The sequence below is a fragment of the Sminthopsis crassicaudata genome, chromosome 6 (assembly GCF_048593235.1).
Source record: "Sminthopsis crassicaudata isolate SCR6 chromosome 6, ASM4859323v1, whole genome shotgun sequence".
NCBI classification, from domain to species: Eukaryota; Metazoa; Chordata; class Mammalia; order Dasyuromorphia; family Dasyuridae; genus Sminthopsis; species Sminthopsis crassicaudata.
In genome coordinates, this window is record NC_133622.1 from 252,353,346 (window position 1) to 252,369,257 (window position 15,912).

The window sequence follows — 15,912 nt, forward strand, 5'->3', positions numbered from 1 at the left end:
AGGCCTGGGACCCAAAGGCTTCTGGGGAGCGGGTGCCGCCAATCACGAACTTAGCAGAAACACTGCCCCCTCCCCCCAGAGCTCACGTGCTGTCGAGCGAGACAAGGATGTTGGGGGAGAACTGGGGGGGGCAGGGGGGCAGGCCCAGAGCCCAGGGGGCAGCTGGTACCGAGGCAGGACATGGGGATGGAGCGGGATGGGGCCGGAGCGCTGGGAGAGGCAGGAGGGCCTCCTGGCCTGATGAGGGGATAACAGAGCCCGGGAAACTCATTGGGCAGAGGTGGCCCGGTCGGGCCCGGGCTAGGGTGGAGGATGGGCAGCATGTGCCTCAGTCCAGGTGTGAGTGAGTCACAGGGGCCACACCTGGCCTGGGCACCTGAGGGCTGGGCCGGGGCCCGCTGTGGGGGGGGTAGGAGGGGAGAGCGGCTCGGGCGTTTGCCCTGAAATGCCACCAACAGTGGCCAAGATGCAGCTTGTGAGGGGGGCCCCTGAGCCAGATGGGCTGGAGTGGGTGTGGGAGGGCCCCAGCACTGTGGCATGAGGACCCCCAAAGGCTGAGGGAGCTGGAGGCCTGGAGGGCAGTGTCCCCCAAACCTAAAGGAGACTCCCAGGGAAGGTAGTGTTCCCCAGACCTAGAGAGGAGACCCAGGAGGGTGGCGCCCCCCAAAACTAGGGGAGCTTGGGAGAAGGCAGTGCCCCCCAAAACTAGAGGAATTCCCTAGGGAAGGTAGTGTTCCCCAAACTAGAGGGACCCCAGGAGATTGGAGTGCCCCTCAAGTGCCCAGGAGAGGGCAAGGAGGGAGAGTTTAGGTACTGGGGAGGAAAGGAAGCGATTCGGCGAGGGGAGAACACTGGGAGAAAAGGGAAGGCCAGTGGGAGACTTTTAAAGGTGCCAGAAGCGTGGGTGTGTTTGTGGGCAGAGGGAGGGCCGTGGGGGGCAGGGATCGGGCCTCAGAATGGTGGTGGGGAGCCCAGATTTAGGCAACTCCAGAGCAGCATGCTGGGAACTGGCAACAGGGGGAGGGGGGTGCAGCAGATCCGTCCAGGGCTGGAGGGCCACATGTCATTTCCCCCCCAGGTCACCGCACACGCCGCCCCCCACCTCCTTCCTCCCCGCCCCGCGCCCCATAGCAAAGGGGGAGCCAGCCACGTTCTTAGAAAGGTTTTTATTTGGAATGAAAATAGAGTTGGCCCCACAACTTCCGCCAGGGGAGCTCAGGGCAGGAGAGCGGTGTCTGGGTAAGTCGGGGGCTAGCTGGGGGAGGGCGGGGCCCCTCGGAGGTTTGGGGGACTTCTGGCCTGCGATATATAAAAAATTCTGGGTACAAGTATAAAAGTGGTCCAGCCGGAGCGGGGCGCCCTGGCGGGGGGGCCGGGCGCCCAGAGAGCCGTGTGCGGGGCCCGCGCTACACGTCCCCGTTCTCCATGCGGCCCAGCTGCTCCTCCAGCCGGCCGATGCGCTCGCCCTGCTCCTTGACCAGGGCCCGGAGCAGCCGCAGCTCCCGGGTCACCTCCTCCAGCTTGCCGGCCTCCTGCAGGGGAACAGGGCCAGGGTGATGGGGCGCGCTCCAGAGCCCGGCCTGCCCCCGGGAGCCCGCATGACCCCGGCCCGGAGGCCGGGCTGCAGGACGACACTTACCCCAGTGGCCGGGCCTCCGGGGGCGCTGACCGCGGGGCCAGCGGAGGCGGGGGCGGCGACGCCAGCCCGGGAGGGCGCCGGAGCCGAGGCCCCGCGGCTGTCATGGAGGACGTTTTTGCGGCTGACCTTGAGGTCCCTCTGCTTACTGGGCACATAGGCCTCCCGGAGGGAGATGAGCAAGGGCTCGGCGTCCCGGCCACTCACCCAGTCTTCGGCCTCCAGGGCGGGCTCCGGCCCCGCCGTGTCTGGGTACAGGTCATCCTGAAATAGGTCTGACTGCGGGGGCAGAGAGGGGCGCTGGTAGGCAAGGGGGTGGGGAGGAAGGACAGACCCCCTCCCCGGGAAGGCCTGGGTGACGACAAGGGGCCAGGCCTTCAGAGCTCTGAGCCTGTGTCCTCATGTTCCAGACGGGGAAACTGAGGCCCCGAGCAGGAACCAGCCCGAGGCCTCCGGACTGCCAGGCGGGAGAACCAGGGTTTAACCCCGGGGACTGCAGGTTTCTACGCTCACTCCCTAAGTAACTGGCCGGGGTCACTTTCCCAGCCTCCTTGTGCCCCGGCAGCCTCCCTGACCTCGCCTCTGACCCTCCCGGGGCTCCCTGCCTCTGCTCTCCATGTGCAGGCTGACACTTTAGGCATCCCCCTCGTGCACCCCGGTGCTCCGGCAGACAGCTCCGCTGGAGGGCAGTCCCCGAACCCCAGCCCAGCCCTCCACCTGGGCGTCCGCTGCCTTCCTGCCGCCCCAGCTGTCAGCTCTCCAAAGACCCGGAGAATGGGCCGGGAGGCCTGGGGCTCTCGTCCTAATTCCTCTCTGGGAATTAAGCGGTTAAAGGCTGGAGGGACCCGGGAGACTCCTGGTCCACTTGGTAAACCAAGGGAACTTGCGGCCTGAGCAGCGGGCGATCAGCCGGCCTCTTGGGAAGCCCTCCGGGGGGGGCCGCTCCCTCTGGGGGCGGCCGGGCGTTCCAGCCAGAGACAGCGCTGACATTCTGCCCCAGTTGGAGCGGCCCCAGGGCCCCGGGAAGGCCATTGTGGGAGTTTGGAGAGCGGCCAGGACGGCCGGGGAAGCGTCACGTGAGGAGGAACAGATTGGAGGGAGCCGAGGGCGGAGGGCTGGCCCGGCCAGACACCAGCCCCAGTGTCCAGAGCCATTACATTTGTTCCCCTTGGCCAGAGGGGAAGTAACGGGGGCAGATGGAGGGCCAAGGTCAAGATGAACCTGCTGCCCAGGAGATCGGCCCTCCTCGGGGGATGGGCCGTGTGTGAGGGGGCTGGGTTATGGGCAGGGAGGGTCCCTTCAGGCTGCCCATCCCCCCATTTCTGGGTCCGTCAAGTTCAGTCACCGGGGGGACCCAGCTCCTCCAGGGCTGAGCAGGGCAAATTCGGCTTCCAGGACCCAGGGCCCCCACCTCCCAAAGGCTGGCGCCCATCTCCCCAGAGGGCCCTAGAGCCCTTGGGCCCAGCTCCCCCGGTCCCTCCCTCCCTGAATCTTCCTCAGACTGAACAGCTCCGGTTCCCTCCCCGTCCTGAGCGCCCAGAGACCGGAGCTGCAGAGGGTAGAGATCTGGGAGCTCCAGAGGGTAGAGATCTGGGGGCTCCAGAGCCGAGGACTCAGCTGGGGCCCAGGGCCAGACTTTGGGGACTCAGCTGGGGCCCAGGGCCAGACTTTGGGGACTCAGCGGGGGCCCAGGGCCCGAGGACCGGGCCCCACTCACCTTCCTGGGCACCGTCATGATGATGGGCTCGCACTTGCGTTCATGGAGCTTGTAGAACCTAATGGAGGGAACGAGGGGGTGAACCTGGTGGGGGCTGCCCGCCTGCCCTCCTGCTGGGGCTCCCGGGGCCCCTCTCACCTGGCAATCTCACACTTGCTCACGTCCAGGCCTCTCTTGGGCATGCGCCCCATGCCCCGCTGAGGCTCCTTGCTGGTAAAGGTGTTCAGGAAGTGGATGTAGGGGGGCTCGGCCGTGATCTCAAAGTAGCGGATGCTTGAGTCCCCCTGGAGAACGGGGGGGCCCAAGGCACATCAAGGTCCCTGCTCCCCCCACATGCGCCCACCTCCGCCCAGCCCCAGGGCACCCCCAGCCCCACCTTGCCACAGACATAGATGACATTGGTATCGGGGTCGTAGAAGGGCAGCAGGGCCCCATTGCTCGAGTCCAGCTCCTGCAGAGCCATGGGCTCCTCCAGGTTCTCCTGCCGGATGAGAGGGGGCATTAGTGGGACACTGGGGGCTTGGAGCCGTTCTCTGCCACCCCGGGCTTCCGTCTGTGCTTCTGCAGGCCAGCCCGGTGCTCTGCTCTGTGCCCGCTCCTTCCCACCCCTGCCACGTTCTCGGTCCCTCGAGCTCTGAGAGCCCACGTTCTGGGGGGAGGCTCTTGCTGGCTGACAATCTGTTCTCCGTTCCCTGCAGCATTCCGGGATGTCAGGGATCTCGCTCCTCCTTCCTCCAGGAGTTAGGGTTGGGGTCCTGCCCCTGTCCTTAGTGCCCTAAGCCGAGTTCCGTCCCCTGCTGGTCCCTCGGAAGCCCCGCTCCCACTGGCAGCTGCCGGCCCCGGCTTACCGGGTCCCAGAGCGCCAGCTGCCGCTCGCTCATCCGGCTGAAGCCCGTGGTGAACACCTTGCCGTTGGCCAGGAAGATGGCCCGCATGGGCCGGGCTCCCTCGTGGGCCTTCTCTCGCTCCTGTGGGCACGGCGGTCGGCCATCTTTATGGCAGGAGTTTGGGAGCCCCGCCCATCGGCACCTCCCAACAGAGCCCGGGACCCAGGGCCGATCCCCCCTCCCAGGCTCAGCATCGCCCCCTCCTCAGAGTTGGGACCCAGGGCCGATCCCCCCTCCCAGGCTCAGCATCGCCCCCCCCCAAGCCGGCGCCCAGCCCCCCACGTACCGCCACCAGCGTGCCTCGGCGGGGGTCGATGATGCGCACGCTCTTGTCCTTGCAGGCGGAGCAGAAGAGGCTCCCGTTGCGGTTCCAGGAGATGTTGTAGATGAGGTCGGGGTGCAGCTCGTCCAGCCGGTACAGCTCCTCGGCCGTGCCCACGTTCCAGATGAGCACCACGTTGTCGCAGCCTGAGCGGCCCCCTCCCTTCAGTGCTGGTCCAGACCCCGCCCCTCCCCCCACTGAGGGAAAGGCTCTGATCCCAGCCTGCCCCAGGGCCTCCTCTGCTGCCTCACTCATCCTATCTGGAGAATGGGCCAACAGCAATGCACTCTTCCTGCTGCTCCCATGACCCTTCTCATCCAGGGCCCGGCTAATGGGCAGCCGGGCAGTCACGGCTGGGGACCCGGACAGGCTCCCACAGTTGGGAAGTGCCGGGCCGGGCTCTCTGGACTCTCTGGGATGGATAAATGCTATATCTCTGGGTCTGCACGATAGCCACTGGGGCAGGTACCACTTGCAACCCCATTTTGCAGGTAAAGTAACCGAGGGCAAGAGATGGAACGCCTTGCCCAGTTAAATAAGCAGACGAAGGGAGATTTGTACCCGGATCCCCCTGGCTCCTAGCGGCCCGTCCCTTACAGGGCAGCCTGGGAAGGGGGTCAGACCTGCGCTGAGGAGAACGTTCCGGGCTGTGGGGTGCCAGGTCACAATGCCCACTCTCTTGGAGTGGCCCTCCAGGACCACCACGGGCTCCGTCAGGGGCGCCACCAGGCCGTTCTCCGGGATCTGCCAGACCTGCGGGCCCCCCGCCAAGTGTTAGCAGGAGGCCCCCAGAGCAGGCCCCCCCCGCCCCCGCCAGCTCCTCACCATGACCGTGCAGTCCTCCGAGCCACTGGCGATGACCTCGTCGTTGTGGGGGCACCAGTCGATGTCCAGGACGGGGCCGGTGTGCCCGCACACTGTGGGGTACGACTTGTCGATGCGCCCAGTCTGTGGGCATGGGGGTGGGGAGAAGGAAGAGAAGGTCACAGAGCTGGGTCACAAGGTGGGCCCCCCCACCCAAGCTGGAGCTCCACTCCCAGGCTCCAGTAGCAGTTTACAGTCTGGGTGACCTTGGTCAAATTGCTTTATAGCATGGAGCCTTCGCTTCCCGGACTCTACAGTGGGACTTCCCCCTTTATCGAGGTTGAGATAAGGGGTGGGAGCCACTCCAGGGATGCTTGGGGAAAATGGCGTCTCACAGTGCTTCCGAACACCCTAATTCTGCTTGTTTTCAGGCCTGCCTGGCTCTCTGTGGCCCCTTCCCCTAGTCCTGGGGTGATGACCTCAGAATCCTCCCCAGCATCCAATCAGCTGCCAAGGCTTGTCCCTCCCTTCCCCACTCCATTCCCCCCTTCTCCCCTTGACACTCGCAGGGCCCCTTCCCTGGCTCGGCTGTCAGCACCCGGATCATTGCACTGGCCCGTGGGCTGGGCCACGCCAACCTCAGTCTGCTCACTGACCCAGGCTCGGAGTTAAAATGCAATAAAGTGATCCCCCAAAGCACAGATCTGAGTGACCAGAGCCTCCCCTCCCTTCTCACCTCCAGTGGCTCCCTATTACCTCAAATGCAAACTCTCGCTGGCGTTTGTGCCCTTCAGCATCCGCCAGTGACTTGTTTTTCTAGACTGATTTTACATCTTCTCCCCCCCCCCCCACTCCAGCCAGCCCACCCGGCCTCTCTGAAGACGCTTTTGCAACAGCTAGTCGCTGGCCTGGAATGCACTCACTCCTCCCCCTGCTCTTAGCCAGTACCTCCCACACAAGGGCTCTCCTGGCCCCCCTTCGGTACCATTCTTGCCTCCATGATTACTTTTGTACCCACTCCTCTGTCCCCCCTGAAGGGATTCTCGGGCCTTTCCCATCATCCCTGCCGGGGCGCTCTAGGACCTTCTGGGCCAGACTCTAGGGCAGCTCTAGGACACACATGATAAGTAACCCGGGGGCTCGCCCTCGGCCCAGGAAGGCACCTTGCTCAGGGGCAGCACCATGAAGGCCCCTCCCCCACTGGCCTCCACGATGATGGCCAGGAATTTGGGGTTCACGGCACAGAAGGTGCTGTCCCAGGTGACTCGGGACACCCGAATGTCTTCATAGCACTGGTCGTTCTTCACCGGCTGTCCGAAGACGTGCCGGAACTTGCTCTGTCGGACCACTTTGCGGAATGACATGTCTGGCAAGAGAAAAGCAGAAATGAATCTTGCACCCCCTCACCCCCCGTAAAGGAGGTGCCCCCTCCCTCCCTGCCTGGTCCCGGCGGGGCATCTGGGGCAGTTCAGGGGCGGGGCAAACTCTGGGCCTCCTCGTCAAGGGCCACCCCTTCGTTTTACAGATGGGGAAACTGAGGCCAGAAAGGAAAAAGGGGCCTCCCCAAATTCACCCAGCTGGCAAATGGAAGAGTCAGGCCCTGGACGAGTCCCCCAGATTCCCCGCCTTGTGCAGGAGTTTCCACTCCCCGCTTTGACTTCTGTTTGATTGTCTCTCAGTCGGAGTCTCAGTGTTCCTATCTAGAAAATGGGACGTTGCCCCCTCCTGCCCACAGAACTGCAGAAGGCTCTCCTGGCTTCCTCGGGGATTTGGGGAAACCTTTCTTTAGCGTCTGCAGGGAAGGGAGTGGGGGTGGTGTTCCAGAAATCTCCTCCCAAGGCCTTGGAAAATAGGCTGTCCTTAAACCACCCTCCGCGGCTCCCACCCGGGCTCCCCCCGCGGCTCCCGCCGGCCCCTCGCAGTCCGGAGGCTCGGCCCGCCCTCTCCCGGGCCGCTCCCGTCAGACCCTGCTCTGCCTGGCTGGGGGGCCCCCCCTCCCCTCCAGCAGAGGAACTAGGCCAGGGCCCAGGCTACCGCCGAGGGGAGGGGGTGAGGGGCGCGGATCTGCAGGGAGGCAGAGGGTCCCGCGGCCCCCACCCCCCACCCCCGCCCAGAACCCCCTGCACCCCGCGCCCCCGCCGGCTCCGGGAAGGGCCCGGGTCCAGAGCCCGGGGGGAGGGGCTGCCTCGGGAGGCCGCGCCCCCTCCCCAGCCCCGCCCCCGCTCACCGGTGGGCGGGTGGGCACCGCGCGCGCGGGGCAGCGGGACCGAGTCCGAGTCCGGGTCCGGGTCCGGCGGCTGCTCTGGATCCCCAACTCTGGGAAGCAGGAAGCGGGAATCAGGAAGTGACCGAGGATGCCCAGGAGGAGGGGCCGGGGCGGGGCGGGGGCGGGGCCTGGCTGGAGGGGGAGGAGGAGGGCTCTGGGGACAGGGCTGGGGGAGAGGACCTGGGCTGGGACTGTGGGGCGGAGGAGGGGCTGGGATCGGGGCAGGGGCAGGGGGGAGGGGCGGAGGCGGGGCTAGGGGCGGCCGCTGGGGAGAGGGCCTGGAGAGGGAGGGGGCGGGCGGGGGGGGGGGGCGGAGGCGGGGCTAGGGGGCGGCCGCTGGGGAGAGGGCCTGGAGAGGGAGGGGGCGGGCGGGGGGGGGGGCGGAGGCGGGGCTAGGGGCGGCCGCTGGGGAGAGGGCCTGGAGAGGGAGGGGGCGGAGGGGAGCTGCGATCCCAGCAGGGGCCGGGGGGAGGGGCGGAGGCGGGGCTAGGGGCGGCCGCTGGGGAGAGGGCCTGGAGAGGGAGGGGGCGGGCGGAAGGGGGGGGGCGGAGGCGGGGCTAGGGGCGGCCGCTGGGGAGAGGGCCTGGAGAGGGAGGGGGCGGAGGGGGGCTTCGATCCCGGCAGGGGCTGCGGAAGCTGCAGCCGGGAGCAGGGTGGGGGACCCTGGGGAAGAAGGCGCCGGGCGGAGTTCCAAGATGCGGAGAAACGGAGGGGAGGAGCAGCCTTGAGAGGGCCCTGCGGGGGCTGCGTCTCCCCTGGAAGGGTCCGTGGCCGGAATCCGAAGGAGCTAGAGAGAAGGCTGGGGGGGCGGGGAAGGAGGGAGAAGGAAGCGAGGCGGGGGGCGGGCAGAGCCCCCCGGATTGGGCCGTGTGCCGGGGCTTCTCCCCGCGCTCTCGGACAGACCTAAGGCTGCCCCGGCTGCCCTGGGGCCCAGGTGCGGGCACTTGGGAGTCTGAAGACTTGGGTTCAAATCCCGTTTCTACGGTGGGGCCGTGCGCTTTCCCCAGCCCAGAGACCCCACGGTTCCTTCCGCTCTGACTCCGGAGAGGGACCCGGGCGGGAGTCTCCCGCCGCCAAGTTCACCTGCGGGGGAAACCGAGGCTCAAGGAAAAAAGGGACTTGGCTAAGCTCAGCCAGCGAGGGTGAACGGCGGGATCCGAGCCCGCTCCCGCTGCGGGGGTGGGGGGGGTGCAGAGATGTTGGCAATGGAACCTAGGCCCCGCCCCCAGGTCCCGGGCTGCCCCACAAGCAGAGAGTGACTGGGGGGGGTTTAGAGTCCCTAGGAGGGGGCCTCGTGGTTGCTGGCACATCCTTAGCCCCCCCCCACTCCCTTCCCCCTCCCCGAGAACTCCGTAACTGGGGCCAAACTGCCCCTCCCCCCAGGAGCAGGGACGGGATTGAGTCGGAGCCGTCCCTGACTCAGTGTCCCTCTGGGCTCAGCCGCCCCAGTTCTCTCTGGCCTGCTTGTCAGCCAACACCCGGGGCCTCTCGGGGCCTCCGCTGCCCCCGGAAGGCTCTGGAGGGGAAACTGAGGCAGTGACCTGGCCAGCCCCCCCACCCCAGGCCAATCCGCTGCTTGTCCTGGCATCACAGGACGAACAGGACAACTGAGGCGCTGTGCGAGGCCCAGCCTGCAGAGCAAGGCCGCAGTCCCGCCCTCCAGGAGCTCGCCCGTCAGGGAGAAGCTAAAAGGAACCGGAGGGAGAGCCCAAAGTAAGAGCGGCTGCAGAAGTGAGGTTCCCGCGGGCGGGGAGGAAGGCAGCGAGGAAGGAAGAGGCCCTGGGGGCCAGCCCGAGAGATGCCCGGGTCCTGGAGCCGGAGCACAGAGGCAGGGGCTGGGAAGGGAGCTCCGGCCCAAGAGCTTGCCTCGCCACCCCAGCTGTTCTATTTGATCCGAAGGCGGTGGGGGGCTACCGGAGCTGGGGGGAGGAGGGATGCCAGCAAACTTGCACTTGAGGAAGATCACTTTGGGACCCCAGGGAGGACGGACTGAAGTGGGAGAGGCTGGGGGGGGAAGCAGCAGCCTGAGCAGCCTTGGGACATGAAGAGGTGAGGACTGGAGTGAGAGCAGGGTCAGAAGAGAGAGGGCGTGCTGGAAAGGTCAAATCAGCAGGTGACCCACTGGACGTGGGGGACGGGAGAATGAGGGGCTGGGGATGAGGTAAATGAGAGGCTGGGGAGGAGGGTGAATGAGGGGCTGGGGATGAGGTGAATGAGGGGCTGGGGAGGAGGGTGAATGAGAGGCTGGGGATGAGGTGAATGAGAGGCTGGGGAGGAGGGTGAATGAGGGGCTGGGGATGAGGTGAATGAGGGGCTGGGGATGAGGTGAATGAGGGGCTGGGGATGAGGTAAATGAGAGGCTGGGGAGGAGGGTGAATGAGAGGTTGGGGATGAGGGTGAATGAGGGGCTGGGGATGAGGTGAATGAGGGGCTGGGGAGGAGGGTGAATGAGGGGCTGGGGATGAGGTGAATGAGAGGCTGGGGAGGAGGGTGAATGAGGGGCTGGGGATGAGGTGAATGAGAGGCTGGGGAGGAGGGTGAATGAGGGGCTGGGGATGAGGGTGAATGAGGGGCTGGGGAGGAGGGTGAATGAGGGGCTGGGGATGAGGTGAATGAGAGGCTGGGGAGGAGGGTGAATGAGAGGTTGGGGATGAGGGTGAATGAGGGGCTGGGGATGAGGTGAATGAGAGGCTAGGGATGAGGGTGAATGAGGGGCTGGGGATGAGGTGAATGAGACATTAGGGATGACTCCTAGGTTTGGAGCTGCAGCGATGAGGAGAATGAAAGCACCACCACTAGTCCTGGGGAAGTCCTAGAGGAGTCCCCAGTTTGAGAGGAAAGAGGATGCGCCCATTTTGACCATGTTGATGGACAAGCCGTGTCCGGGACTGAATGTCTAACTGGCGATCTGGACAGAGCCACGCCAGAGAAGTGGTGGGAGTCAGCGTGTGAAATCCACAGGAGCTGGTGTGTTCACTGTGGGAAGAAGAGAAGAGGTTCCGGGGCGGAGCTCTGTGGGACACTGGGGGTAGAAGGCGGGACTTGGAGGAGGATCCAGGCAAGGAGACAGACAGGGAGCAGGCAGGTCTGTAGTGGGAGAGCCAGGAGAGGGAGCTTTCCCAGAAAGCCTTGAGAGTAAACCCCAGGGCCCAAGGCCACGGGGGAGTGAAGGAGAATGAGAGCAGAGAAAGGGCCATTCGATTGGGGAATTAGGAGGTCTCTGATATCTTTGGAGACTGTCCATCAAGGTCTCCTTCCTCCCAAAGCTGGCCCTGTTAGGGAGATGGCCCAGAGCTGTGGGAGGCGTTCACCCGCACAGGCCCAACTTCAGGAGCTCGGGGTCCTGGGAAGGCTCCCAGCCGGTCAGTGATGCTTAACGTGCCAGCCGAAGTCCCCCAGGCTCATCCCCATGGCCATTCAAAGAGCCAGCCTTCAGGTCGCCAGGGGTGGCAATCTGCTCCGGCGCAACAAAGATATCAGAGAAATCAGATGAGGAAACTGAGGCAAACAGGGTGAATGACTTGCCCAGGGCTATACAGCTAGGAAGTGAGTCTTCCTGCCTTCAGGTTTCCCCAAGCTTTTGTAGGCTGTTCCTAACAGAGCTTTGCTTTAAACCCAGAAGCTAGAAGTGCTACCAAAAGGGGCAGATTTGGACCTGAAGTCAGGAAGCCTACAGGAGGAGAGCTCCCCCAGGGAGACCGGGCACTGAGAGAGGCCATGGGCGCCCCACTCCCAGAGATCTGTGGGGAGGCCGATGCTCGGGGAGCCGGGTACAAATGGGGATCGCGCTCCGAACCCACAGATCTTTTGCAGCTCAGAATCTCAGGCATCTCTGAACTGGCCCCCCTTGGGCCATTCCTGCTCCCAGCCCATTTAAGTCCTGGACGAAAGGCCTGGTCTGGAGCATTCTGGTCCATATTGTCTAGAAACGTAGTCGGAACCAAGGTCCATCCTTCTGTGTGAATGGCCTAAAACCAAGTTGTTCAGTTTGAAGCCAGGTGGGGCAGGGCATAGAGCTCTGGACCTGAACTCTGATTTAGCCTCAGACAGTGGCTGTGTGACCTGGGGCAAGTCACTTCCTCATTCTGCCTCAGTTTCTTCATCTGTCAAAGGGAGCTAATAAGAGCTCCTACTGCTCAGGGTTGTTGTGAGAATCCAATGAGGGCATATTTGTAAAGTGTTTTAGCTTAGGGTGCTACGTAAGTGCTGGCTACTTGGCCGAGTCATTCCAGCATTTATTTCCAGATTGCCAAATTGTGACACCCCGAAAATGCTGCTGGAGAAATTAAGGGTCTCGCCACCTCAGAGTGGGAGGGAAGCTCTGGGAGCAACTACTCTATTCGAACCTGAACAAAAGGCAGGGTTGCCCAGTGGAGAGAACTCTGGACTGGGAATGAATCAGAACGACTCGCCTTCCAATGTGGCCTCAGCCCTTTCCAGCTGTGTCTTTTCAACTCTTTGTCCTCAGTTTTCTCATCTGTAAATGACCCGGCGAATCAGCCCCCCTCGGCAGCCTATGACCCTCCGGCCTCACGTCCTTCCTTGGGACCTGTGTTGTTGAGGAACAAACAGCTCTCACTGGACCAATCAGACACAGCCCTTCTTTCCTGGATGGGATGGGCCAGGCTGACCCCGAGTCTTCTCCAGGAAAAAAGGTTCTACTCCTTCAGCCGATGATTGTGTGCTAGGAGCCTCCACATACCCGATGTTCTCACAGAGCTGGAGCATCCCATGTGCTGTGTTCTAAAGGTCTTCCTAGTTCAGACATTCCAGGTTCCCAGGGCCCTCCCGGCTCCCACGTCCCAGGTTCCCAGGGCCCTCCCGGCTCCCACGTCCCAGGTTCCCAGGGCCCTCCCGGCTCCCACGTCCCAGGTTCCCAGGGCCCTCCCGGCTCCCACGTCCCAGGTTCCCAGGGCCCTCCCGGCTCCCACGTCCCAGGTTCCCAGGGCCCTCCCGGCTCCCACGTCCCAGGTTCCCAGGGCCCTCCTGGCTCCCACGTCCCAGGTTCCCAGGGCCCTCCCGGCTCCCACGTCCCAGGTTCCCAGGGTCCTCCCGGCTCCCACGTCCCAGGTTCCCAGGGCCCTCCTGGATCCCACATCCCAGGTTCCCAAAGCTTTCCCGGCTCCTACATCCCACTTCCAAGGGCCTCCTGGTTCTCACATCCCTACGTTCCAAGGGCCATCCCGGCTCCTACCCTCCACATTCTATGGCATCCTGCAGTAAAAGTTTTGAGCCATGTGTGATGAGTAGACATCAAAGGGGTCAGCTCTGTGACACCCTCAAGGCCGAGAAAAGATTGGGGGGAGGGCTCTGTGGACCCTGTGTCTTAGAGGGGTTCCTCTGGGATGGAAGCCAATAGCTCCCTCAGTCCCCAAGGACTCTCTGCCCAGGATCACGATTCCTTTTTATCCCAGAACAAGCGAAAGAAAGCTTCCTGGCAGTCCCAGCCTGGCCAGCATGTGTAAGCATTTATTGAGCACCAGTGATGTGTCTGGGCAGCCCTGGGTGCATGGAGGAACACAGCGGCTGTCCCCTCAGGAGGAGGCGCTCCCAGACGGTTGAGAAGCTGTGGGAAGGGCCGGCTTCATCACGGCACAAGGTTGGGTCCCAGCCTCTTAGGATACAATGTGGCCTCCCAGTCTTATCTGGGCCACACGGCCTAGTCCTAGGCCTAGAACTGAGACAGTTACACTCAGTCCTGGGCTCTGACGTCCACCAGCCGTGCGGCCTTGGGGGCCCCTGGAAATTGGGTACAAAGACTACTGCATAATAATCTCCAGGCTGACGCTTCTTGCAGGAGCTTCCCCCCCCCCCCCCGCCCAATTTGTGGAAGAGGGACAGAAATGGCTAAAGTTCGGCCAGATGTCTGGGAGGCCTTTGTTCCAGTGGGCTCCACTTGGCCTTGGGGGCTGGGGCCCCCGCCTGAAGAGCCCCTGCCTGAAGAGCCCCCGCCTGAAGGGCCCGAGTCCTTTTCAAGCGACCATCCCCGAGTCCTTGCTGCGGCCTCCTGGAATGTCTGCTTTTAGAACACAAGGGCCTCAGTGGGACAGTTCCTTCAGTTGGCATTAATCATGGCCCACTCAGTCTAACTCAGTCCCCCAGTACCACTCCCCACTGGGGACATCTGCCAGTCAGCTCTCAGACATTTATCCCTCGTCTCTGGGGGGGGGGGGGGCAGGGCGATACTGGGCCCTGGTGAGGGGAGACAGGAATAGGATTCAACCCCTGCCCTCAGGGAGCTCCCGGGATAAGCGGAGGGAGCAACACCTGGCCCAGAGGAACTGGGGTCTCTGGGATTTACAAAGAAAAATGTCCGAGGGGCATTGGAAGGGGGGGAATCCAGGGAGGCTTCCCGGCACAGGTAGCATTCACGCTGAGCCTCACTTCCTGGGTAGGAGAGTGTACATGCTGGAGGGAACAGAGTGAACAACATGGAATTAGCAAGGTCCGGCCCTGGAAGCGACCTCTGAAGGCCTAGAGTTCCGCTGATACATTCCCTTAGCGACGTCCCCAGCGCGTGACCCCCAGCGGCCTCTGTGCCCCGTCCCGCTCTGGGTCACAGGGACAAGGTTTGCTGCTAAGCTCACTACTGGGTTTGGAAGAACCGGCAGTGGAGCAATGATGGTTCTTACTGATCCGTCATTAAGTTGGAGCTCCCAATAGGCCCAGACTGTCGGCCCAGAATAATGCTCCCCTTTTATCCCAGAACCAATGAAAGCACCCCAATACACAGGGCTCTGTCTCACTTCTTCCTCTGAGTCCCGTTTTTGTTTACGTTCTAAGAAATGTAGAAATGTATGCATACATATGTCTTCCCACACATTACACGAATGTGTAGCCCACATACATATGACTCCCATCTCTATATACATTTTAAACACATATGTAACCATGGACCGATTCAGCGCGACTCCCAGAAGTTAATGTCCATGTAGAGTTTTGTTTTCTTTTCGCTGGGTTAAGTGACTTGCCCAGGGTCACACAGCTAGGAAATGTTAAGTGTCTGAGAGCAGATTTGAACTCGGGTCCTCCTGACTTCAGGGCTGCGCCACCACGCTGCCACGGATCTGTGGAGTTTGGTACTGAGGTAGATCGGGAAAGGTGGAACATTTTACAAATGTCCCATTCTAAGCCGCGAGCAAACCCTTGAATATGTCAGTTCTGAAAAGGCCGCAGAAGTTGGCAGAATCCCTTTGGTAGCAGGTCGTGCGCTTGGGGACTCAGCCGTTCTAGGTCATCCAGTGAGAGGCTGTGTGTGCTGAGGGCAGTGGGATAGAAGGCTGGGGTGGGGGGGGGCCTTGAATGCCAACCGAAGGAGACAGAACTTTATCTGGGAGTCACCAAAGGCCTTGGGGGGAGCACGATCGGAGAAGTGGATGGCCCAGGCGCCCACCGTGGCACGGGAAACCGTGTCAGACAAGAGCTGACTTCTGTCCCTGCAGATCTGGTTGGGTTTATGGCTCCTCGTCAATAAAAAAGATCTCCAGAGCATCTCCCAAGGGTCTGCATCTGACAGGACGGCTTATTCCTTTTATCAGTTATTGAGAGGGAGGAGATTATAATCTACTAATCTATATATAGTGGATTTTTTTGGGAGGGTCCAGAGTTGTGGATAAAGGAACTCCTGGTGGGGAAAGTCCCTTCCTCAGTACCCACAAGCAGATGGGCAACCCAGAAGCATGGAGAGAGTCAGGGCCCGCTAAGCCGGCGGGGACAGTTGGTTGAGAACACCGAGAGGTTCCTCAGCTGCCCAGAGTCACACAGCCGGTTTGGAGCCGAGGCAAGCCTCCACCCCAGCTTTACTCGGACTGGGAAGCCAGTGGTCTCTCCACTGCACCCTGCTGCCTGTCAGGGATGGCACGCTTCTCTAATTTGCAAATGCTACATAGCTTGGAAGGACAGCGGACATGCTAGATCCAAAAAGATCCAAAGATCCCGAGTGATTTCACCTGGTTAGAATATTTGGCTGATTTTTAAAAGATGAAATTCGACAAGGGTAAATGTAAAGTCTTACCCTTAGGTCACACATGCTTTCCAAGAGCAAGATGGAAGAAGTGTGTTTAGAAAACGTGTCGAAAAAAAAAAAAAAAAAACTGAGGGGGGTTTGAATCTGAAAAAAAAAGATCTGAAGGTCTGAGTAGTCCACAAGATCAAGGTGAGTCACATGTATGACATGGAAGCCAGGAGAGTTAATGCCATTTTAATCCGCCCACATTTGCAGAGCCGTGCTCCACTTTGGGAACCACGTTTTTAGCAAAGCCGTTGGCTGGACGAGCATCG

At 62.3% G+C, this 15,912-nt stretch overlaps 1 protein-coding gene and 1 long non-coding RNA gene across 3 annotated transcripts; one reads left to right on the forward strand and one right to left on the reverse strand.

The window, feature by feature from the left end:
* Positions 1-1,151: 1,151 nt before the first annotated feature.
* On the reverse strand, positions 1,152-7,819 carry CORO1B (coronin 1B). The gene is made up of 11 exons (XM_074275401.1): positions 7,594-7,819; positions 6,530-6,732; positions 5,388-5,510; positions 5,186-5,315; positions 4,527-4,708; positions 4,202-4,321; positions 3,730-3,834; positions 3,492-3,637; positions 3,354-3,411; positions 1,640-1,915; positions 1,152-1,532 (listed from the first exon to the last, which is right to left on the reverse strand). Exons 2-11 carry the CDS (start codon positions 6,728-6,730, stop codon positions 1,407-1,409), a joined length of 1,467 nt encoding a protein of 488 aa, XP_074131502.1. The 5' UTR covers positions 6,731-6,732; positions 7,594-7,819; the 3' UTR covers positions 1,152-1,406.
* A 431-nt stretch (positions 7,820-8,250) lies between these two features.
* LOC141545517 (uncharacterized) lies at positions 8,251-13,791 on the forward strand. 2 transcript variants are annotated; one of them, XR_012483046.1, is made up of 5 exons: positions 8,251-8,395; positions 9,226-9,345; positions 10,388-10,599; positions 12,101-12,287; positions 13,047-13,791. It is a non-coding gene; the product is annotated as an uncharacterized LOC141545517 (long non-coding RNA). The 2 variants fall into 2 exon arrangements; XR_012483045.1 differs by having other exon boundaries at positions 12,101-13,790.
* The last annotated feature ends 2,121 nt before the right edge of the window (positions 13,792-15,912 follow it).

What these genes read in the sequence shown, in the direction of transcription:
- CORO1B (XM_074275401.1), bottom strand. Translation starts at nt 6,730, where the DNA reads ATGTCATTCCGCAAAGTGGTCCGACAGAGCAAGTTCCGGCACGTCTTC. An exon ending in CGGAGGACTGCACGGTCATG is followed by an intron (nt 5,316 to 5,387) that starts GTGAGGAGCTGG and finishes GGGGGCCCGCAG; the next exon opens with GTCTGGCAGATCCCGGAGAA. An exon ending in GCCGAGGCACGCTGGTGGCG is followed by an intron (nt 4,322 to 4,526) that starts GTACGTGGGGGG and finishes CCGTGCCCACAG; the next exon opens with GAGCGAGAGAAGGCCCACGA.